This window comes from Platichthys flesus, chromosome 4, assembly GCF_949316205.1.
Source record: "Platichthys flesus chromosome 4, fPlaFle2.1, whole genome shotgun sequence".
NCBI classification, from domain to species: domain Eukaryota; kingdom Metazoa; phylum Chordata; class Actinopteri; order Pleuronectiformes; family Pleuronectidae; genus Platichthys; species Platichthys flesus.
This window is the reverse complement of record NC_084948.1, coordinates 24,882,956-24,907,101: the sequence shown is the minus strand read 5'-3', so window position 1 is coordinate 24,907,101 and position 24,146 is coordinate 24,882,956. Positions and strand designations below refer to the sequence as shown.

The following is a 24,146-nucleotide window of genomic DNA, read 5'->3' as shown; positions in this document are numbered from 1 at the left end:
ATCGCCACTGTGATATCTCAGAAACGCCTCGGGGGAATTTATTCAGATTTGGCCCCAGCGTCCACTTGGACCCGAAGATGAACTGATTCGATTTTGGTTGTCAAACGTCAAGGTCGCCGTGACCTCACATCCATCGCATTCTTGTAAACGCAATATATCGGGGAACGCCTGCGGGGAATTTCATTATATCTGGCACGTACTGTATCTGCACTTTGGCTTGAGGATGAATGGATTAGCATGCAGGGGTCAAAGGTCAAGGGAGCTCATGAAACACTATATCCATCATAACGCCAGAATTCACAAGCATAAAAACAAAACATCTAAACCTTTTAAAGTTATTCCAAGTCTTCATATACTATGAATGTGGACAAAAGACTATAGAGATGGATAAAGCATCTTTTTGTCACTCTGTACAAGAATGAAGCCGAAATATCTCAGGTATGGGTTTCGCCATCTTGCAGGTTTCGGCTTTTCCTGCCAAAACATGTATTTCAAATCTCTCTGGACACACATTGATATTAACGGTACCTTGACTTAGAGAGGAAAACACGAGGCAGGCATTAAAGTTTAATGCAGAATGTATGTAACACACCAAGAGGTGATTTCCATCGACCCACAGTGTGCCACACATATGATAGGAAGGACAAGGTAACATCAGCGTTTGGCTGTTTCATTCTTTGTTCAACTATCAAATGGCCATTGTCTCCTTTGTTGACGTTATCTCGATCGCGGTGTTAAGACCTGCCGCGGGTGTCATCGCCCCGGAGCTCGCTGAGACACTGCCGGCCCGGCCCTCTCAACCACAATGAGTGTTTCGGATTTCTCTTCCTGGGAAAGATAGAGATCAGAGGGATCTGGAAGGGTCATTGCATTTATCAGATGAAGGTGACGGCTGACAAAAGCAAGTGCCTGTCAGCTTCAGTAGTCAGACAAACAAAAGGGACTTTTTTCCTTTTTTGGTGTGTGCTGCATTTGTCAGGATTTTGTCAGTCGGAAATGTTATTTTCACGGGGAAAGGGAATCGGGCTTCTCGTGACTCGCTATTGACAGAAGCAGTTTGTGAAATGAAAACTCTCTTTTTGACAGAATATCCTTGTTACCTATTTGTCATTCTTCACTAGCATAAGGATGGATGTTTGGCAAACTCATATTCACTTCTTACTTTTAAAGTTTCAGGTGCTTTAATGATCAGAAACACATCACTTTCCTCAAACTGCTTTTTACATACACAAAAAAAAACGGTATAACACACAAGAGGAAAGAGAAAAAAGCACCGTTATTTGTTTATGTCTTGCTTGTGTATTACTAAAGGGACATAGAGCTGAAGTACATTTAGTACAACATCACAAAGAATGTATTGAACAGCATTGTACTATCAAGTACTTTGATTATTAAAATTAAAGTTCTCTCTATGTATATAGTTTGTCACAAAGCGGGAGGTTGCTTTGGTTCTGTAAACTATGGTTTCCATTTATTACTATACAACCAAATGCACAATCACAGTCATTATCATCAAACATGAATTTAAGTCTTAAGTGACAGAAGTCTCCTGAGTGGCGCTGACATGATACGTCTACATCTACTAAAAGCCAAGTTAGGCGTTTGTCTTGTCAGTGTTTTGAGCCTTTATTAAAAAAGCAAGTTTGAGCAGATGTCGTCTTTAGACAGGAAATCCACTTCTTCTCCAACAAGCTGTTTCCTTGTCACCGCTCTGCTTTTCTCCAGTGCTCGGCAAATTGTCACAGCACAGGTGTCAGTCACGGAGACGCCGAGTTGTGCTCAGTCGAATATAGATATAGGAAACAATCTGGTTGGAGAACAAACTGCTGACAGCTCGGTGCCGTCGGGTGAAAAGTTCCAGATTCTGTTCTTAAAGAGACATTCTTTAGAGACATAATCAGTCTGAGACGGAGTCAACAGTCCAAATGTCCACGTCTTTGTCAAACACATTCGACCAAGTCAATGCATCAAAGAAACGGTTTCCACTTTCTTCATCATTCATGTCTGTGATGATTCGTCCCTGAAACTTCACCTCATACCTCAATGAGTGTATGGTTCTTGCTGTTGGCTGGAAATTAAAACACACATGTCCAGAGACACAAATCCTCAAGTATCAGCAGAGACAAATAAAAATGTAATTCAACATGACTTCAACGATTGCATTGTTGATAAAGACATCCACATGAATGTTAATAATGACTCGGAGGTGAAGCGTGAAGGTTCCACATGCAGCTAAGTTCTGCTGCTGCTAAGGAGCTCCACTGATTTGCAGAACAATGGTTATTCTTTATAAATTAAAATATAACTATTTTAAAAGAGCAACAAGCTGTAAAATCAGGTTTAAGTTTTAAATAATGGTCTTTTGAAGTTTTATGTTTTAATGATCCAGGATTTATTTACCAATACAGCAGAATTAATTGGAGCAAATTGATAATTGAAAAAGATCGTCTGTGATGATACGCAGAGCAAGGGGTTTGTCACCAGGTAGTCGACGCTCAGCTTTGATTGGTTAAATGAGAATTATATCTATGGAAGACATTTATTACATTCTTTAATTTACTGTTTGTAAAGAGAAAAACATATGTTTACAGGAACTGGATTTACAAAACAATGAAAGTAAATAATTAATAAAAAATTCACAAATCAGACAAATCAATAAAACATCATCAATAGGACACAATGGATTGAAAGATGAGGCACTGACCTCAGAAATAAAAAAGTTCTTTCAAATATATAACATCTATGAGAAATAATATAAAATTCCTAAGCACCTTCTAATGCTAATCAGATGTTAGAAAATCAATTGAGCTTCAAAACCATTGTTTCACTTCTGACAATCAAAAATAAGATTTCTATTGCACATTAAATGGATGTTAAACGTCACAAAAAATGTACAAAAATAGCCACAAATTGAATGTTATTAAATCATAGGCTACTACCCCAAATAGGTGCGTTAACTGTTCCAGCTTTAAAAGGTCCATTTTGAGAGGCTTTGTTCTTTGGGAATCAGAAGTGAGATATTTAGTTTACACCTCCACGGAGCTGATTCTCCGCCAGATAAACGATTTAACTGACGAGCGACCGGCTGCTAATTGCTTTGCTTATCAATTATTACCAACTCACAATACCTTTAATTCCAGACGGAGTTCCACATCCTGCCTCTCCCCCGGAATATGTGACACAGTAATTGCCCACTCTCCATTTGCAGATAGCAGTGTTTTTGCAGATGACAAGTCCCCAGAGGCACATCATTATTTCTCAGTTCTTTCATGGCACTTTATCATGTAGTGCAAAACACTCCCACTACACCCAATTTTTGCAGAGCTCTGATTAGAGTCTTGCTGGGCTTCCAATCTTTTTGGCATTTTTAAGTTTTTTTTTAGCGCCATACCTGCACGGCTATGCTTCCATATTACCATGAATCTCATCCGTTTGTTTGATTGTACAGCTGCTTTGGGAAACATGTACGGACAATCAGCTGTCACTGGGGGGGAAACTAGGTGTGTGTAATCTTGCGTTGTGATATTTATAGCGTAGTAAAAGTCAACACTATAGCAAATTACTCCCCCATGAAGTAGATTGAATTCCTCAAAACGTAAGTGGAAGGCTGCGGTGACAGAAACGACTGGTGACAGCCTCAACTGCAGTTTACTCTTTCTAGTGAGGATATTATTCTGAACCCCCCACGGACTCTTTTACTTTGAAAGGGAGCAGTTTCTCTCTCTCCGCCTCTCTGACACTTACCGTTTTATTCAATTTTAAACTTTGACGACAGCGATTTTCCCCGAGTATGCAACGTATCCGTAAGAAGTGCAAGCTTTGACCCAAGGCGTCACATATTTGCCTGTGCAGAGTGCCTCTAATGGCTGATAGATGCTGCTGCAGAGAAAGAGTGACAGCGGGAAGTCAAAGGGGGGGGGGGGGGGGGGGCTGCCAGCGTTGTTCTAAAATAGAAACAATAAGGTTTCCCACAGACGAAGCTGCAGGTCCTGGTTGTTTCGGGCACTCGGGCGTCAGACCTCCCGAATCTGCACCTTGTTGCCAAAGCGTCCCGACACACCTATTGCATCACAGACACTCTGCTCATGTTTCTCAGACAGTTTGTGTATTTCTTCTGCAGACTGAACGAAATGCACTCAAGGTTTTCCTTCCACCTATTTCACTCGGAGCTGTCTCCGACCGGTGACACCTCCTCGTTCTGCCGGGTGCACTCGTTGGATGTCTTGTAGGAAACTGTAATCTGTGTCATGTCATTCCTCATACTGTAATTTGAGGGGAAACGAGTCTACTGTGTAAATTTTAAAGAATAAAATCAACATATGTCAGATTTGTTTCCCTCCATTTCGACATTGGTTGAACATACGTATCATCACATATGTCATCGTGGAGAAGTTAGGATCAGTTTCACATCAAAAGTCAATAAATGATTTAACTCTTTGCCCTTTTTCTTTTCCTGCAGAATTTGCCGGAGCTGCTGCAGCGCGGCCGATTTCATACGCCGCTCTACTACGAATGAAACAAGACAGCTCTTCATCAGGGCTCAACTCGCGCAGCCGACCTCGACAGCACGGCGGCGGCGGCCTGGTGACTCCTGACTGGCCTCCTTTCTCCAGTCACCCCCTGTCAGCCCTGAGTCTGCTCAGCTCTCAGGAGGACTACCAGAGTGAAGGTACAACTAACGCTGGAGTCAAACCTTGTTTTTTAAAACTCTCGTCTGAAGAGAAATAACATGAAAAAGTTTAGCTTTGATGTTCAAGTTCACAATCCCAAACAAACTGTACTAGAAAGTCACGCCACCTCACAAATAGCTCCTGAATGTTGTGATTTTCTTCCTCGCCTGAATTACACCGACAATTTAAGCCGAGGATAACAACTGCTTGTGTACACTTTGACTTAATTCACACTCTGTGGTGTTCATTAGTTCTGAAAACTGGGAGATGAGGCGGCATAAATAAATATGATTATCTGTAAATAGAGTTTTTCGGTGTGTGTACTTTTGGTGGCACCATCTGTCTCCTTGTGCCGTCCGGTGGTCTTAGTGCAAACAGGAGGTGCCACATGAGTTCAGATGACTTTATCCTCACCTGACCAGCTGAACCAGAGGCTGGACACTCCAGAGCTTGAGTAAACTCCCCTGAACGTGATTGGTGTGTCCTCACTCTCCCGTCTCCCTCAGCACTCGGCCGTCTCTCTGGTGTCACTTCAGACGTGCAGGCTTCCTGCACCGCTCAGATTCGGTGTAGAAACGAATCTCACCTGTCCATCATCGCCGTGGTACGGTCTGCAGTGACCGGGGTCGTGCCCTCTGTGAAATTGAAGTGGGATCATGGCAATATCCACCTCTCTCTGTGTTCCTGTCAGCACACACGCTATAGATGTGATGGATAACTTTGTCAAAAGGGAAGATTTAAGACCTGAAACACAGCAAACAGGCTGCCATGAATCTACATGGGTCACTCGCTGGCCCGACGTACAGTGTGAATAATTTCAGAGGATATGACGGCACATTGATGCTTTAATTTATGATTAATCACGTCATGCCTTTTGCATCTGGAGTGCCTCATTAAAGGAAATATGAAGGAAGCAGCTGAATGGGTAAAGAGGCCCTCGCTGCATGGTGGTACTTACAATGAATGAAGATTGTCACATTAAACACGAGCAGAAAGCAGGAATAACAACTCTTCTCTTTCTTCGTCTTCTTTGTGCGTTACTTCTTTTTTTACCTGATCTTTTATGTGTGTTTCTTTCTTTGTGCGTCTCCGCCAATGATTTTCCGTCTTTTTTCTCACTTCCCCGTCGCATTATTTCTGACGTTTTCACAACGTGGCTGTACGATAACTTACTGTACATCTCTACTACCAAGGTGAGAGTAATGGCTCCATTGTGTGCGATGACACGAGCATTGTACCGATGCACTGGATTGATGTTCACTGAATGAAATGGATGCCAAAAAAAGTGCTGCACCTTTGCTGGCTTAAAGGGGGATATTGCTTTTGGCTGTGTGACTGACAGATGGCCACGGCACTTGAAGTTGAGGGATTTAAACAACTTCTAAGCTTGTGGGTGTGTGAGAGGGAAACACACACACACACACACACAGACATATGGTCTCCATCCATCTCTTTAATGTTTTCATATGGTCACAAACATGTAAATGGGCCCAGTTCCAGTCGCTGAGCTATAGCGGCCCCGAAGCATACAGGAAAACTCTCCTTGATTGTGTTGAGGCACTTTTCTTTCATGTCGGATCATAAACTTGTGAATATAAAGATGGACGATGACACTTCCTCAAATGGGATGGCCCAAACATCTTCATCGCCCCCTGGTGGATGGCTGCAGGACGGTTCATGAGCCTGACTTTCCAGTGACATTGATGGTGCGAAACTAGTCAAAATACATGTAAAACTTTTCTGGAAAGTGAGAGCAAGTGGAGAAGTGTCGTCCATTTTTATATACAGTTTTAAACACAACCATCTTGATCAGTGAAGGTCATAAACCCTGTCTCCTCCGTGTTAGCAGATTGGACGTGGAACAAACTAAAAAGTCGGAAGAAGGTGCAATTCTTCCGCCGTGTTTAGTTCTAATTCGTTTTTGGATCCTATAAAACTTTTAATTGGTCGAGCGCCTGTATCTTCACTGCTTCTCCACACCACAACCACCACTCTACAGACTCTGCCTCCTAATGACAGCGGCAGCGCTCTTATGTGAGATGGTTCAGCTTCATTTCTGTGCAACGGGAGGAAGAGGAGACGCGTCTTCAATCTTTATTTGCTGTGCATAATAGAACAAGACATTTCCGGTTCATTTGTCCATTTATTGAATATTTTAAAGTCAGTCAAAGTCAAGGTTAGTTTCACCTGTGAGCCTGAGTGGAACATTTTACGACTCTCTGCAGTATAATATGTATTATGTTCTGGTTCAGGTCAGGCTCCACTTTGGACCATAATTACAGTGCAGAGCAGTCAGGAAGGACGAGGGCACTCTCTTTTTGTTATGTTGGCTCTTTGTTAAAACACAAGGGAATAAAAACAAAACAATAACTATGAGCTGAGAGTGTCTCTGTCCACATTAGATGGACACCGGGGGAGTTGTGTCCCTTTTTGGGCATCATCTCTCAATTTTAGGGGACAAAAGACACATTTGGAGAATGAACACAGTCATTGTATACAGTCATATTTAATGATTTGCATTCCTTGCAGTTGATGACGTGTCCTTATGTCCAGCAGACACCAGGAGAATCCCCTCGGGAGGATTCACTGCTCGGCCATAATATTGTCCAATTTCATTTCTAGCTTGTTTCAGCTGAAACACGAAACCAGAAATGTTCTGTTTTCATTTGAAATAGAAATCATTTCATCACACACCCGGCCCCACTCCACAAGGTTGCTGCTGCATGCCAGCACTGAGGAGTAATGGTATGGATGGATGTAGAGACACGTCTTTGCTTCCTTCTTGTTTGCACACCAGTAACACTGCAAGGTTTATAGTCACAGCAATATTTCCAACTTCATATTGATTCATATTCCTCCACTGATTAGACTATTTTTCTTCAAGAGCTCTTTATTTCCCTGTGGAGCAGTAAATTGCTGACAAAGGGTGATTATACAAGCCCAGAGAAAGAAGCCATGATTCTTATCTATCTTTAGATCATTCCTAAATAGAAAGAAGGAGGTTGCTCAACATCGGTGACTGGCCCTGTACTACAACTCTTTAAACATGGATTTCTATATTTCACAGCGTAAGAAATGTGTTTACTTTGCTGTGTTAACACAAAGACCGTGTGTTTACCCGGTTTTTCATAAATTCATTATCAGAGAAAGTCTCGGAGAACAGAGCAGTCCTCCTCCGTCTTTGAAAAGTCTTGAATTCCGAGGTGCACTATACGTAGGGAGCTATCTGCAGTGAGTGCATCCACTTGTGTGTGAGCAGGCGGCCTGATCAAAGAGCAGAGCGCTGCGAGGGAACAGATGAGAATTGCAGCAGAGACTGTCAAGCAGACGACATTAAGCGAGAGAGCACGTTGATTTGTGGGGGGGGGGTGGGGGGGTATTTGTGCCGTGGAGAGTTCACATTTTTACAGGAGACAATTCATATCACCAACAGGAGCCTGTTAGATCAGGAAGCTGTGGGCTGAGTGTTGTCGTGTACGTATTGAATAGCATTTCGTAAATTTGACAATGCATAAGCATTTGTAATTCAAGCTTTAGATGGACTCCTTACTGGAAAAAAGAAATAATACTCCAATGTTAAATACTTCTGGCATTAATTTAATTTCTGCGTAACACGACCTCATGTCCCGTTGTATAGAATTTATCGCTGGACATTAAGCAAATCCCATTATGTTTCAATTTAAAGTTATTTAATCAGATTTACTCGCTTCCTCTGGGATCCATTATGTTTATTTTTAGATCAACCTCTTTTCATTTTATATTTATGTAATCTGATTTACTCGCTTCGTCTGGGATCCATATGTTGCTGTTTCTGTCATTAATAACATTTCTTATATAGTGTCTCGACTCATATTGATGTAAGAAACTGACTGGTGACGTTAGTGATTTATAAATATCTCTGCAAATCTTTCATCTGAGCATCTGCATGATTTATCTCCTCTAAAAACACCAAACCTCCATTAAAGCCGACTTTCTACTCAGGCTCTGATTCCACATTTTCAACCACGATTGTTGTCTCGAACTTCGGATAATGAATCGCAACCTATTTTCACGAGGGCCTCAAGTGTAGCTCGCTCTGCCAGCCATGGGAAAAACAATCAAAGCTTTGTACGACTCAAAGAGAACCGCACATTTGATGACAGATCATCTGCACTGTCAGATTTTTATACTTTGGGGATACCAGCACTCTGCTGTGACGTGAGCAGCAATATAAATCTTATTTATGCATTTTTTATGTTGTTACATGTGCAATATTGATTTAGCTCGGAAGCGAAGGATGGTGGAGTCAGCGACTATGTGAAGGATGAGATCAAAAAGTCCTACACATTTTAAAGAAGTTCTGGAAATGATAATGAAAACGGTTTAATTAATTCTTTGTTTATTGCAATTAATGCCATTTTATAGATGAGCTATAATTATAATCTCTATTTGTTTCACAGAATTAAGTGTCTGAATTCCAGATGGGACATTTTTTTTGTGGACAGCATTTTGAACACAGACTTCTATATTTCTGGTAATTTTGCTTGTAAAAAGCTTGTTAACGTAAAAAAAAATCACCTCCTTGATTTTGGTTCCACTGGATTCTGTTGTTTTAATGTCAGAAATGAATTCAGATCAAAGTGGGAAACAGACCTCGGAGACTGCAGATGTGGAACCGTCAAGAAATCCTCCTGCGTGAGTCAGTGTCGCTTGTCTATCACGTTTCACGCTGTTTACACAGCATCAAACAACGGACTGAGACCGAAGCTTGAACGTGTGAGAACACATCAGGCTGAAATGACAGAAACCGTCTTCAAGAAGGAAACATTGACTTTTTTCAAACATTCATCTCTATTCATTTCGAGACAAATTATAGTTAGAAAAAAGTGATGACAAAAAAATCACTTAATCTACGTCTTCAAACAGGAGCGAGAAGACGTTCAGATTTATTTAATCTCCCCCTTCTACATACATCGTTAATTAATAATAATCTTATACTTAACTAGCTTCCTATGTATCTATATATATATATAATGTTAACCTGCGCTCTAAATTGCATATAAAGTACAACAAAATATGTGTAGTAATAAATACAATGTAGATAATAAAACAAAGGTTATGTTTGACATATTCACTTGCTCCATGTCCTAGCCATTAACATAGAGGAGGCAGGATTTGTTTTAACCTATACCGTAGCCAGCCACTAGGAGGCGATCAAGAGGCTTTGGCTTCACTTTTGGGAGCTGCCTATTCAGTCTGTGTGAACAACCTCAGCTGAAGAAAACAAAGAAACAAGAATGACTTCAACCCCAGAAGCTGTTAAAGTGATTGAATTATAGCGTGTGACATTTTTATTATATGTATTACATCCCACCAGGTTATTTGTATGAATACAAAGGGTCACTTCCAACTCATTAAATTGTAAAACCTACTTCAGAGTGGCTCCAGCCTCAAGGTTTCTCATTCTAAACACATTTTTCCACATTTCTCACTCCAAGGATTTTTCTTAATACCTTCTTTCTGCCGAGCAGCTGCATCAGTTATACAATATGTCAAGTGTCAGCGTTTGGCCAGAGGAACACGGCTGCCTGTTGCTGGTATAGTTCAGTTTGTGCTTTTTAACAGTTCCATCACTCGGAAGTTGGCGTGAGGAAGTGCTCATCATCCTCATCTTCATCTCTGTTTTTCTCTCTCTCACAGAAAGTGAAGAGTTCGGGCCTTTTTTTATCCTGGAGCCGGATGATGTCATTTTTCCTCTGGATTCTACCGAGAAGAAAGTGGTGATGCAATGTGACGCACGGGGAAACCCGCCGCCCACGTACAGGTGGGACTGGTTTTCCTTCCATCCCCTTAAATGTAATCTCACCTTCATCCATTACTTGTCTCTGACATCCCTTGTTTTGTCCCGTGCTCTTCAGTTGGTTCATCAACGGGACGGATGTGGTGGAGGAGGCGGATTACCGCTACAGCTTCATCGACGGAAACCTGATCATCACCAACGCGAGTGAGATCTCTGACTACGGGAAGTACCAGTGTAGAGCAGAAAACCGCTTCGGGAGCGTTTTAAGTCGAGACGCTCTGCTGCAGTTCGCATGTAAGTTCGACCTTTTTACTTATTCAACCATCTTTTACAATTCTGCTCACAAAAGGTCTCAGTAGAAGCAGCTGTAGCTTTTAGCTGCAGGTGTCTGTGTTGGCAAAATGTATGAATGTACTTTTTTAAGGTCTGTTTGCTTCGAGCTTCTTTGAGTCCAAAGTAAAGCCGTTTAGTTCCAGGCTAAATAAACACCTTTACTCTCTGCAGTTAGATTTCGCTGAGTTCAGTTTTCACTCGTTCCATCTGATTCTGTTGCGTCACGCTGCTAACAGGGTATGTTTTCTCAAATGCCACAATTTCATGGTGAATTAATATGAAAAACTACACATTTCTTTTCAAACTACTCCCCTGGACAACCTCCTAAAGGTCATCAGAGGCGAAGTCCGCTCAGACGTAATAGCTTAATTGGCATTTCTGCCGGGAGCCTACTGGTCTCAGTGGTTGCTGCTAAGTATATGGTCTATCTGCTGCATTTTGTTTATTTCTTCCATAAACGTGAAAAGCTTTTTCCAGTTGTTGTGCATTTTATAAAGTTCTGAAAACAGAAATGAAGTAATAGTTTGCAAGTGTGTGAGTATTTTTCTATCTATCGATCTATCTATCTATCTATCCACCCATCTATCTATCCATCTATCTATCTATCTATCTATCTATCTATCTATCTATCTATCTATCTATCTATCTATCCATCCATCCATCCATCCATCCATCCATCCATCCATCCATCCATCCATCCATCCATCCATCCATCCATCCATCCATCCATCCATCCATCCATCCATCCATCCATCCATCCATCTATCTATCTATCTATCTATCTATCTATCTATCTATCTATCTATCTATCTATCTATCTATCTATCTATCTATCTATCTATCTATGTATCTATCTATCTATCTATGTATCTATCTATCTGTCTGTCTGTCTGTCTGTCTGTCTGTCTGTCTGTCCGTCCGTCCGTCCGTCCATCCATCCATCCATCCATCCATCCATCCATCCATCCATCTATCTATCTATCTATCTATCTATCTATCTATCTATCTATCTATCTATCTATCTATCTATCTATCTATCTATATATCTATCTATCTATCTATCTATGTATCTATCTATCTATCTATGTATCTATCTATCTATCTGTCTGTCTGTCTGTCTGTCCGTCCGTCCGTCCGTCCGTCCGTCCGTCCGTCCGTCCGTCCGTCCGTCCGTCCGTCCATCCATCCATCCATCCATCCATCCATCCATCTATCTATCTATCTATCTATCTATCTATCTATCTATCTATCTATCTATCTATCTATCTATGTCCTGGTTTACGGACTCATTCTATCATCGAGGAAACAAGTGTTCGAATCAACCTGTAACTTTGCCAACATGAACAATGGATCCAGTTCAGTTCGGCTCCGTCTGTTCTTCAGGCAGTGGAACCATGTGTTTCCTTTACTCTTTTGTTTCATTTCTATAAGCATGATCAAAAAGAGAAGTAAAAAGACCAGTCCTAAGTTAGATATAAGGCCGTCTTCGTTGGCAGGCCAAAATGTCCAGATGGCAATGCGCAGACACAGTTTAAACTTTAAGTGCTGCTAATTTGTGAAGGACAGAAGCTGCACCTCAACATGAACCCTCATCTGTCCTCTCAACTGCCCAGACCCCCCCCCCCTCCTACTCGACACTCCACAGCCAAATCAGTAAGTTAAAGAAAAAAAGAGCTTGAGCATTTTTTCAAAAAAAAAATGAAAGTGCCTGAAAATGAGCAATGCAACTCGTAGGCCCTCGTTTATTCGTGTACAGGCTTCAAGCTGAGATGTGGTCACTTGGTTGTGCATTGGCATGTAATTGTTTTATATATATGCAGTTTTCTCCTCTTGAGTTTTTTTTATTTGGTTAAGGGGTTTATGAAGTTGTTTTTCTGCTATAGATGACTGTGGTTGTTCATTTTTCCACACAAAGCTAAATGAAACGTAGATATATCAGTTTAATGTGAGTGGTTTACAGGGTCTGTAGTTGTTGTTGTGTACTGTTGCTTAATTTAAATCATTAAACCCAGAGCAACAACACTGCAGTACAATAAGGGAAGACCTCACACTGCAGCCAACATGGACACCAGGATGCAGTGCAGTGCTTTGAGATGTTCCACAGAGACATGTACTGACATCTGGTTGAGTTGCTCTCTGTAGCTGCATGTAGTCTCAAAGCTAAGTGCATGTTGACTGGCAGGTGTGTAAGTTGAGACGATGGCCACATGTTTGTCATCACTTTGACAGAACTGGATTTCTGTCGTTCCAGTTACTGAACAGTCAGCATCCTGTTGTCACATACTGTGGCAGTAATGTGCCACGATGCAGCGCAGACAGGATGCAGCAACTCCAATGGATGGCAGCCCATAAAATACCCAATATTAACGAGGCTATTATCATTCAGCTCTTTCTGCTAATTGACATCATTGCCTTGCAGTCGGCTCCAGCAGCAAATTGCCGGTGACTTAGAGGGTTTCGGCGCCACTGCCTGAACATCCCAGTGAATAAACATGTGAGACGGTCTCAGCTGGACCATTGAGTCAGCAACAGATCCCACATCTCACCAACTGTTGTTGTACTGGGATCAGAGGAACCAGTCACAAATGTCCAAGTGGGGAGGAAAGAATGGATATTTGTGTGAAGGTGGCACATACAGTTGTATCGTCAGTTAAAAAGACACTGAAGCAGATAATGTGGATAATCTCAAATTTCTTTAAGCAATATAAATAAGTTTGTATGTGGGTGGCTGTGGCTCAGGGGTAGAGCGGGTCGTCCTTTATCCGGAAAGTCAGTGGTTCGACTCTCCTTCTCATAGAAAAAAGTGCTGCCCATAGATGCACTGTATGAATGTTTGTGTGCGTGAATGTCAAACAAGTTCATCAAGACTAGAAAGTTAAAAACATTTGCAGACATAAACTTTTTAACTTTTGTTCAACACACACACAGTTTTAGAACGCCTCAATTTTGCTAACTTCTATTTATGCAGCTAACTCAAAGTTTCGTTCTCCTCTGAATATGATAAATAATCAATTTGAGATTGTTAGAAACAACCAAAAAACATAACATATTTTTATTTGATTAAATATAATCCAAAAACATACTTTTATATATTCACATATTCAGAAATGTGTAGAAACATTTACAGAAAGTTTTCATTTACAAAAGCCAATTTAAAAAACATCTCGATGGAGTTCATGGTATCATAACCTATAAATTATGATAATGAGGTATTGGGTGTAATAGCAGTTTGTTGCTTTACTCTCTTTGTATACAAATATTGCACCAGTAGGAATTAAGACTTCATTTGTATTCATCGCCGTGGAAAATTAAAAGTTAAAGCAATTTCTAAACCTTTCCTCTGAATCTACATTTTTTCATTGGATTCGAAGTGTAAACATTTAAAAAAATAAATAATGAGGCTTTCCTAAAACTGTAAGAGGCTGTAAGCAGAGAACAAGACTAAACACCAAAAGCACATATGCACTGTACATTTGTTCACATTGATAGAAGCTATGTGTAATAATAATAATAATAATAATGTCAGAAAATACACAGGATCATCCAGGATCTATCTAATATGGTTTAAAACCTTTACTAAGCTGGATTCAGAGAACATCTCTACTCATTTCATCCAATGACAGAATCTCTTTTTTCTGTATTTCCATCCACGTGTGTTCAGAAGGGGAAGTGACACGTGTGTGTGTCCTCAGGTTTATTGAGTTCACGGCGCATACGCAGCACCATCAGCGGGTAATGGTCTCAAACCCAGTCAACATTTCTTTAAAATGGGACCCTTCAGAAAAGCTTGCCACGGAAACAAAGAGCGGTGCCCTGCAGCACACATTTGGATGCAGAACCTTCCCTCTCTCCCTCAGCATAACAAATAGACGGAATTCATCACTCAGCGTGGAGCGCAACTTTTCCTGTTCTTTTCATCTTGACACCGCACACACACACACAGACACACACAGCTGTTTGTGCACTGCACTGACGTTGTGCTACATCTACTTCAAGTCCATGAACATATTTCCTTAATAAATTGGATGTTTTAAAGCGATTACAGGTTGTTAGTGGTTGTAAAGACTTGAATGTGAAATGACACTAAAAAGCTGGAGGCCTGTGATTTGACTCGAGTGCGACTGTCTGTATATTCAGAGACAAGCTGCAGGTTCAGGCTGAGAATAATCAGCAAAGGCAAATATTCCAGTTTCTAAATATGTAATAATTTTCCGCTGGCAGAGCGCCGGCTCAGACACGGCAGTGAGTCTTCCTCCTAACCAACCAGTGGAAGCTCTGGTCCTGTGAGCCAACTGACCTGAATAGTTTCTGTAACTGGAACATGACAACAATGAGATGTTTATGTTTTGTTTTTTTTTCTGCTTCGTGATTATGTAAAGATGTTTTTACCAGAATACACGTACGAGCAGAGTTTAAGCTCTTGTCTGGGATAAGTCTCAAAACCTGCTAATTTTCTTCTGTTAAGAGCAGCTGGAGGTTAAACTAATTTGAACCGTGCTGGGCTTCACTGAGTTCTGCTGGGTCGGGCAAACGGCTAAGTGACGTGTGCCTGTGCAGCACCGTGCCGTCTGTGGTCCAGAGGGTTGTTGTGTCAAGCTGCCGGACTGAACCCCGGCTCTGCTCCTTTTCGGCGAGGGGGGGGGGGGGGGGGGAACCAGGGGAGAGGTGAAATGGACCGGCTAGAGAGTGCAGGAGGAAAGGTTCAGTCAAGGCTGTCCATATTCTATCTACTGGTCGTGTTCCCTGCTCCAAAGATGTTTCAGCCGGATGTGTTCTCTCTCTCTCTCTCTCTCTCTATCTCTCTCTCTCTCTGTCTCTCCCTCTCTCTCTCTCTCTCTCTCTCTCTCTCCCTCTCTCTCTCTCGCTCTCTCTCTCTCTCTCGCTCTCGTTCTCTTTGTTTTGAAATTCTGAGCTGCTGAACTCACACTTGGGCTGGGTTTTTTTCAGGCGTGACTTTGAAGGCAGCAGGCAGAAAGGAGGCCTCTGATCTTTCTCCCCAAAGATTTCTTCTCTCTCTCTCTCTCTCTCTCTCTCCCTCTCTCTCTCTCTATCTCTCTCTCAGATGAGAGTCTGGCTGAGGCTCAGGTATCGAGCCTCTGTGAGCAATGCGCTAGTAATGAAATTAATGCACTGCTTTGACTCCGGCATTTGAAGATTCCACACGCACACACACACACCACACTCTGAAATGTTCTACAAATCTGATATCGGCGCCAGTTAAAGCCCATTGATCGAATTATACCGATCTTGAAATAACTAATTTGCATTGAACACTCGCTCCTTGGGTGGCTGCTAATTTCCTCACAGCATTTCTGGATTTTCAACATTAATGCAGACGTTCTGTATGTTGACCTGTTTTATTTTTGAGGACGCTTTAACTACCATGTTTACGTTGTTATAACGTTTTCAAATGTAAATATTGATTTGATAACATAGCTGTAGTTGCAAAGGGGAAATGATTCACAAGTTTCCTTTTGAAACTCATTTCATGGTTCAATAAAATATGAACGCCTCTAAAATTCATATCTCATTTTTTAAGGGACTGAAAAGTGATAATTTATGGAGAGTTCCTGCCTTGCACTTCTCACCATACACTCACTACTATAGGTTTAAATTGTCTGACTTTATATAAAGATGGACGGCATGACAGTGCCGTAAAGGTACGATGTCAGAAAATGGGGGGAAACAGCTGTCATGATTGACAGCTAAGACTGACAACTGATTGGTCGAGCATGTATCAGCTGGACGTCCAATACCACGGCTCTATCTCCCAACTGCTGCACAGACACCTGCTCTCAAATCAGCGTCCGGGTTGTTGAAATCATTTCTGGATCGCAGGAGGAAGTGGGAAATCGATGGGTTTATAAAAGAAGCCCCTGATTTTTATTTTCTCTTTCTCCACCGTGGTGGCTTTTACTGCTCAAGCTACCCATGGCTGATTTATTCCAAACAACCAGGGTGGTTGCTTCTGCCTGCAATTATATGATCTAATTGTCCATGCACCTACGTAATGCTCTTAGACTGGAAACGATGCACTGCAGGGTAAATTGCTGCAGCAGCGGGTAATCTAGAAAAGCACAAGACGACCTGCAACAGCGTCGGTGAATAATTGAAGAGAAAAGAGAATCTACACAAACGCCCGCTCACATTTGGTTCCTGCCGCGTACGAGTCATGTTGTACTTGAGCAATTACTGTTGTTGTACTCCAGCAGTCGGATGTAGAGGGCCCTGGTCAATAGTCCTTAGACGGGGAGCGTTTCCGTCTTTGTGTTACTTATTTACTCACTCGTTGGTTTCATTTGTTTCCCTGAGAAATCTATTTCACTTACCTTTTGTCCGCTCGCTCATTGAAGCTAAAGGAAAGGACACTGATCGGCTCCCGGTCGTGATCCATGTCGGATCCATACAAAACATGAAAAAGAGGTAGAAGGAAGTTGCACAGACAAAAAAAAACAGAAAAGACGGGGGGATGACAGCTGCTGGAGAATCAATAGAGAACATTGTGACCCACGAGGAGCATTTCTTAAAGAACCAAGAGAAGGTGTCTTCAGTCGTCTTCATCTCTGAAATGGTAGATGCACTTCCAGCATTGAGCACAGTCTGCAGCTGATGAACTGGTTTATTATGGGATGGGCTCTGGTTCAAAGCTAACCTTCTGTTTTCATATACGTTTATAACATGAAATTCAACTGACTGGTTCTCTGAGGAGAAAAGAGACAAGTAGTCACACTGTGTCCTGGAAGTTAAAGAAATATAAAGTGAAGGGGAAACATGTCTTTGTGCTACATTTAAAGATAAAGGTCGTGAACTATAATCATTATTAGATTATGGGAAAAAATTCCGGTTTCTCATGTCACTTGGAGGCGTAATTATCCGGCACTTTCAGGTGAACAGTAAACAATGTCCCTCAAAGCGATAGAATGAAAGTGGTGCAGACACAGAGACCTGCCCTGGGTCAGTGCGCTGTCGCTTGATTTCCAAAATCCTGGCGTTGCCTCAAATCAAAAAATCAATCGGGCAGCATTAGGTTCCAGAAGGCGGCTGCAGCGGCTCAAGGATTTCAGATTAAACCTGCTTTGTTCTACATCCACGGAAAAACAACCCGGTAAAACAAAGAGCTCAACATTGACACTGATCTTAAATAATGTTGGGGAAGGATTTCTTTGAGAGACGCTAATATTAGATTTGAATTATTTAGTTCTACATTTACTCAATCACAATTTTTCAAGATCCATGAATTTTTTTCTGGGAAATCAGGGGAAAAAACATCCTTTCTCAAGATGTTCTGGATCCTCCCCAAAAGCCTATTGGGTTCTATCATGCTCACAAACAAATGTACAGTTGTGAAAATATAACTTTAATATTCTGTGTTTGCAACCAGCCTGAAAAACAATAGAATTTTGCAGCAACTGAATAGTGCATAGTGTATTTTAACCTTGTGACACCAACTTAAAATTCAGGTCAGTTAGTGTCCGGGGGTGAGTTGTTCTTCCACATCCCTTCATGGTCCTGTGAAGTCGAGGCTGCACGGCTGCAGGGACGACTCCTCACATTGATCCCACCTAACCATGAGCTAATTGACTGTGTTTCAGATCTGGCAGCGTTCAGCAGGAAGACCAGAGGTGGGGTCTCCGTGCGTGAAGGCCAAGGGGTGGTGCTCATGTGCACCCCCCCTCCTCATTCCCCAGGTAAGACATGATCTTCACCTCCAGTCACAACCCGAGCTTTTGGGGCCCGGATCAATTAAATCCTCTCTATTCATCAAGGACAGCCAACAACAGCAAGTAATGTTACTGCTGCTGCAAAGTGAATGAATGATCTCATCGTTTATTTATTTGTTGTTGTTGTTGTTTTGATTCGTTCCCCCATCTATTCTCCCCTGTCCATCCATGCGGTTCAAATGATGAGCGTGACATCAGAGCGGCGTTGCAGATTTCTCAGGGATCAAATTCGCCGGATCATTAAAAAATGAAAAGAGAAACGTTGTGCTGCCAATTATTTTGCATATCGGCAGAACATAGGCACCGAGACTTTAATGGCATTTCTTGAACATCCCTCTTTGCAGTTGTCCTCTAATGTTAGATATTATGTGGGCCATGAATCATCCAGGCTTTCTGTTTGTTTGCATGAGGGCTGCAGCCACAGGAATGTGCATTTCAAGAAGACTGTTGGTGGAACTTAATAGTTTCACTGATATCAACCAGGAAGTCAGTGACAGAACTGCTGGTTTTTGATAAAACAAATCATTCATGATTATTGATCCTTTATTTGTGACATATTAAAGTCACAGAGTGCAGATGACACTCATCCTTAAATGCTCCTATCAATCACCGCTCTGCTTTTGCTTCGGCTTATTTTCTCTTTTTCATATTTCAAACAACAATTTCAGGGCAAACCGAACATACGTGGTTTTACTCTGCATCCGCGATGACAGCCAGTGGTCTGAGACTTTATGTTCTCGGGTTGTCTTGTGTCTCAAGAAGGCCGTTAGGGACATTTCATCTAATTTGGCACAAACCTTTTGATTCAACTGATTCGATTTTTGTGGTCAGAGGTCAAATACATCAGAGAATAGGAATTATACTTGCAACCACATGAAGACATGTGAACCGGATAATTCGGGGAACTGCTCTTGGGAATTAAGGTACAAATGCTCCTTTGGATTTATAGATTAACTAATTGGACTAAGGCAGCGAAAGGTTAAAGGTCAAGACCTGCCGACCTCATGTTCTTGTGAATGCGATTCATCAGGATCACACATTTCATTTCATTTCATTAAGCACAAATATTCACTTGAGCGTAAATATTTTCTGGGCCTCATGAACATATTTGGCCAGAACGTTCATTTACACTCACAGAGGAACTTATAACATGAAGGTGGTCAAAGTTTTTCAGGTCTGCCTGTAGGGAATTTCTGCTAAATTGATCAGGTGTCACTTGGACACAAAGATTAATGGGTTCGATTCCAGGGGTCAAAGGTCACAGTGACCTCACAGATGTCTGGTCATAGTTGGACTGAGCCTGCACTGATTGGCCGGCGCTCAAACGCACGGTGTTGATTCTGGATTTTCCAGCTTTTACAAAGGTTTTCTGTTGAATGGGTGAAAGTGTGATTGAGATCAAATTAGAGATGATGTGGACTGAGGTCAGCCGAATGGAAAAAGTGATTTTCTGTCATTTAAGGTTTGCTGCTATAAGCTGGAAAATGGACCCAGGTCTCAGTCATCATGACATTCTGTTACAGACGTTTCTAATCTTTGTATCAGAGCGACACAGTTGATCAATATATATTTTATTATATTTCTAAGAAATCACTCAAGCATTAAAAGCACAGAACAATGAGATTTACCTCCGATATCATCAGATTACCTCAAAAAGAATGGGTGCTGTGTGCGTGTTTTAAGATTATGCTCAAAAACACGGGTACGATTATGATTTATGTCTTCAGCAGCGTTAACATTAAATGAGAAATGATCTCCGACAAATAAATAAGCAAAGAAAAAATCCACAGTCATTAAGTTTGCCCGTCTGATGGATTTCCCATTGAGCCAGAGCATGTTACAATTGAATTTCCCAGTGCGCAGGGAGTGTTTAAACAAAATTTGGGTTAAATTGGATGTGGGAGGATTTAAAGACATTAAAATGACACTTACATTAGAAAAAGTCTCGAGAGTGGAAAAATAATTTGGAGTCAGTGAGATGTGAAAAGTTTCATGGCTCTGAGCGCTCGCGATCAGTTTTTTAAGCGTCCGCTGTAAACAGTGTTTTACTGAGATGAAACTGGAGTGCGATGATCTCTGAATAAAACCTACCGGAGCTGTAACTGTGTGTCCTCTCTCTATGAAGTCCTCCTCTCAGTGGATAAAACAAACGATGCTGACTCTGCAGATCAGGGTCTTGATGTAAAAATATTTGTTTTCAGTTTTTCCAGCTCGTTGTCGGCACAAAACCCGAAATCTGCAGCCGTCCATTATTTACCACGAGGCCTCTCATAGTGTCATTTTCTGTTTTCTTGCTCCAGTGCAAACATATTATGGAATACGGAATCAAAAGACTTGTGAAATATGGCGTGACAACGTTGAATAGATTAATTTGTCCCTGAATTTGACAGTCCTGTTTTCTCCTCTAACATAATGATGGATGAGGCCGTGTAGAGCTATGCACAATAGACAAAGCAAACATCATGCTGTCAAAAGTCGGCTCTATGTTCATCACAGGCATTTCATACCCATCCATCCAGTTTATCACCCACTTATTCATCTTTGGGTCATTTTGACAACTATTTCTTTTTTTCCTCTTATTGTTTTTTTATCTTCATATTTTTCTTATAAGCAACCGTGTGGAATGTCAGGATGCATTGTAGATAAAGCTCAACATATCGCACACTGTAATTCATGAATTAAATATAAAAACAACAAAGATTATCACGCGTAGAGCCAGGGACATGTCGCTCTGTGTCTTTCTTGTTTATACGCTTGTCATCAGAAGGAAACTCGTGACACGTCTGCACTCACACGACTTAACTGACTCGGAATAATCAGAATATGTCAGTTTTCTTTTCCTTTCTGGTGGTGCCACCAATCAATTAAAAATAACCTTGCTGCAAATAACAGTCTCAATAAAACCCTTTTATTTTGATATTTTTCCATCTTTAGAGGCAGCAGCAGTCATTTTATACTTCCCTTGTTGCAGGAGAAAACCCATAACCATTACATCTTTAAGTTATTATTGCTTTATAGCAAGAACTGATTAAGAATGATTAAAAATTGACTTTATGTTCTGTTGCTTTACATGGGTTCATACAGTATATACAGTGTTCTACTGGCAGTCTGTCACGAATTAACAAAATATACTTCAGAGTGTCGTTCTTCTTAAAGCATATTATTAAAAACCCTAATGGTAAACCGTGGATAAAGATTGCATGTAGTTCCATTGCTTCATATTTAAAAAACATTTTTATATGGTTGCAGAAAATACAAATGCATTGCAGGATATTTAATAGTAAATCTTAGAACTTGATTTTCCTCATACAACAGATAAGCTGTTGTAAGTGTGTTTGCATAGCTTTGCTGTAAACAAAATCTAAATGTAACTGAATATCATTCATGCATTCATTCATTTAGCACATTAACGTGTGTGTGTTATGAACAGAAAACGCTTTCACAGGAGTTTTTATATGCTGACCATGCAATCGCCTACTCGCTGCGTCCCATCTCTTCTAATGAGGATCTCCCCCTTCTGTGCAATCAGTGCAACCCTCGATGCATTCTGTCATCAATTAATTCTCTAAAATGTGTGAAAGACCGAACGCGACACAATCTCACGCGGCACACAACTACAACCACACATTCATATAGAGCGTGGGGGGGGGGCACGTTTGAAGTGGAGGCCAGTGGTCGTAAACTGTGCACGCGCAGCGAATCTCAAGCGATTTGATTAGAATCAGAAATTAATCTGATAAAGTAGCTGAGCTGGACTTCAATGAGTGGCGGGCTGCTTGTCAGGCAGTCTGCGTGCATGGAAAACTCTGACACAGTCAACTCACCATCAGATTAGATGCCTCTTTACAGGCTTTTGATGCAGTGGGACAACCGAGCTATGTGGGCGCTTAATATTCAACATTCTTTCTGCCACAAACCTAGTCCTCATCCTCGATTGCTATTCTACAAGGATGTTCTTATTCAGACTGTGGTCTCCCCTTGTTCTCGCAGAGATCATCTACAGCTGGGTGTTCAACGAGTTCCCCTCCTTCGTGGCCGAGGACAGCCGGCGCTTCATCTCCCAGGACACGGGGAACCTGTACATCTCCAAGGTGCAGCCCTCTGACGTGGGGAGCTACATCTGCCTGGTGAAGAACACGGTGACAAACGCACGGGTTCTGAGCCCCCCGACGCCCCTGACACTGAAAACCGACGGTGAGCCTCTCAGATTTATGGCACCTCTCACACATGACGGGCTCTGATTTGTATGAATGCCCCAGGAAGACACCTCGGAAAGTTTGTCTGAAAGTTTCAAAATGTTTTTTGATGTATCACGCTGCTTCCTCTCGCTGCACTTGTTTAGCACAGACGGAAATTTAAAAGCATATTTCAAATTCTACTGGGGCGTTTCAATTGTTTCGTAATGCGTTTGGAGCGGAATAAAAAAAAAGCTGGGATCAGAGAGGTTAATAAAAGCGGGGCGGTCCTCTGCTTTCCACTGAGCCTTGTGTTAGCGGAGGGCGTTATGAATTCCATACACACCGTAAATAGATGGCCAGCATTGCTTTAACATTAGTGTGGGGAGCCCTCTTCACTCACATTGTGCTTTGGTGAAACTGGCCATCAGGGAAATCATTTTCCAGCATAAAATTAACTGAATCAATGGCCCTTGCTGTGGATGGGATTCGGCTCTTTTATACTAGCCTCTCCGGAGCCGTGCTGCCGAGCCGTTTGTTGGATTCAGGTGTGGATTTCACCGACTGGCTCTTTGCTTCTGACTACACAGAGAAGTGCCCGTCACTCCAGTCAGGTGCCTGTCATTGTCAGCGCTTTCAAAGAGCCACAGAGATGACACCCCCGGTGAAGCCGTGCAAAAAGGGGGGGGGGGGCTCTGTGCCTCGGGAACCAGGTTTGCTCCAAATGCTGCAGCAGGAATTCACCTCTTATGGTTTACATCACTTCAAGCAAGATTCCTGCATAACTTTGTGTAAAAAGGCCCAGAGAGACCCACAAGATACTTAGCACATAACCGGGCTTAATTGGTTTGTCTCTCTCGTTAACCAAGATGCAAAATATGGGCAGAAGGGCGTGTGGACAATCTGCTATCAGCGTTTTAATACCTCCAAGGAGATGATGTTTTTGTTTATTTGTCTGTGAGGTCAGCAGGATTGCACATAAACAACCGGCTGGATAAGCAGGGAACCTGATGGAAGGATGTTGGTGGGGTCAGGAAACAAACCGTGGAATTATGCGATGGATTTGGATCAGGGGCAGATCCAGAGTGGTTTTTACATTTTCTTTAGCATTGTGAGATATGGCTGGTTAGGATTTTAGCTGATTTATTAGAGACTAATTCACAGATCCTGATGAAAAACATCAGGGATATTTAGAGGACTGATATTAATGAGTTTTTCCAACAGATCCAAATAAAAATCCAAATCTAGTGGATTTAAATGTGGTTTCGTGAGGTGACTCTTGGGCCTTGTGCCATGCTAGTTATTATATCTTTTGATAGAGGAAGATGAATTGATTTAGAGAATCCATATTGTGACATGTGGCTGCACATTTCGCTCACCTGCAACAAAACAGACCCAATCAAGTCTGTGCAGCTTTGAGCCCAAAGAACATCTTGGCACCTCCCGCTCTGCAAACCTCACGACGCTC

At 41.7% G+C, this 24,146-nt stretch overlaps 1 protein-coding gene across 1 annotated transcript in view; it reads left to right on the top strand.

The window, feature by feature from the left end:
* The window catches only part of cntn5 (contactin 5), a 100,895-nt gene that overhangs the window by 35,108 nt on the left and 41,641 nt on the right, over nt 1–24,146 (top strand). Inside the window, exons 3-7 of the mRNA XM_062386787.1 lie at nt 4,460–4,669; nt 10,350–10,473; nt 10,568–10,743; nt 18,375–18,470; nt 22,494–22,697. Of these exons, the coding sequence (XP_062242771.1) occupies nt 4,460–4,669; nt 10,350–10,473; nt 10,568–10,743; nt 18,375–18,470; nt 22,494–22,697 (810 nt within the window). The remainder of the gene's footprint in view (nt 1–4,459; nt 4,670–10,349; nt 10,474–10,567; nt 10,744–18,374; nt 18,471–22,493; nt 22,698–24,146) is intronic.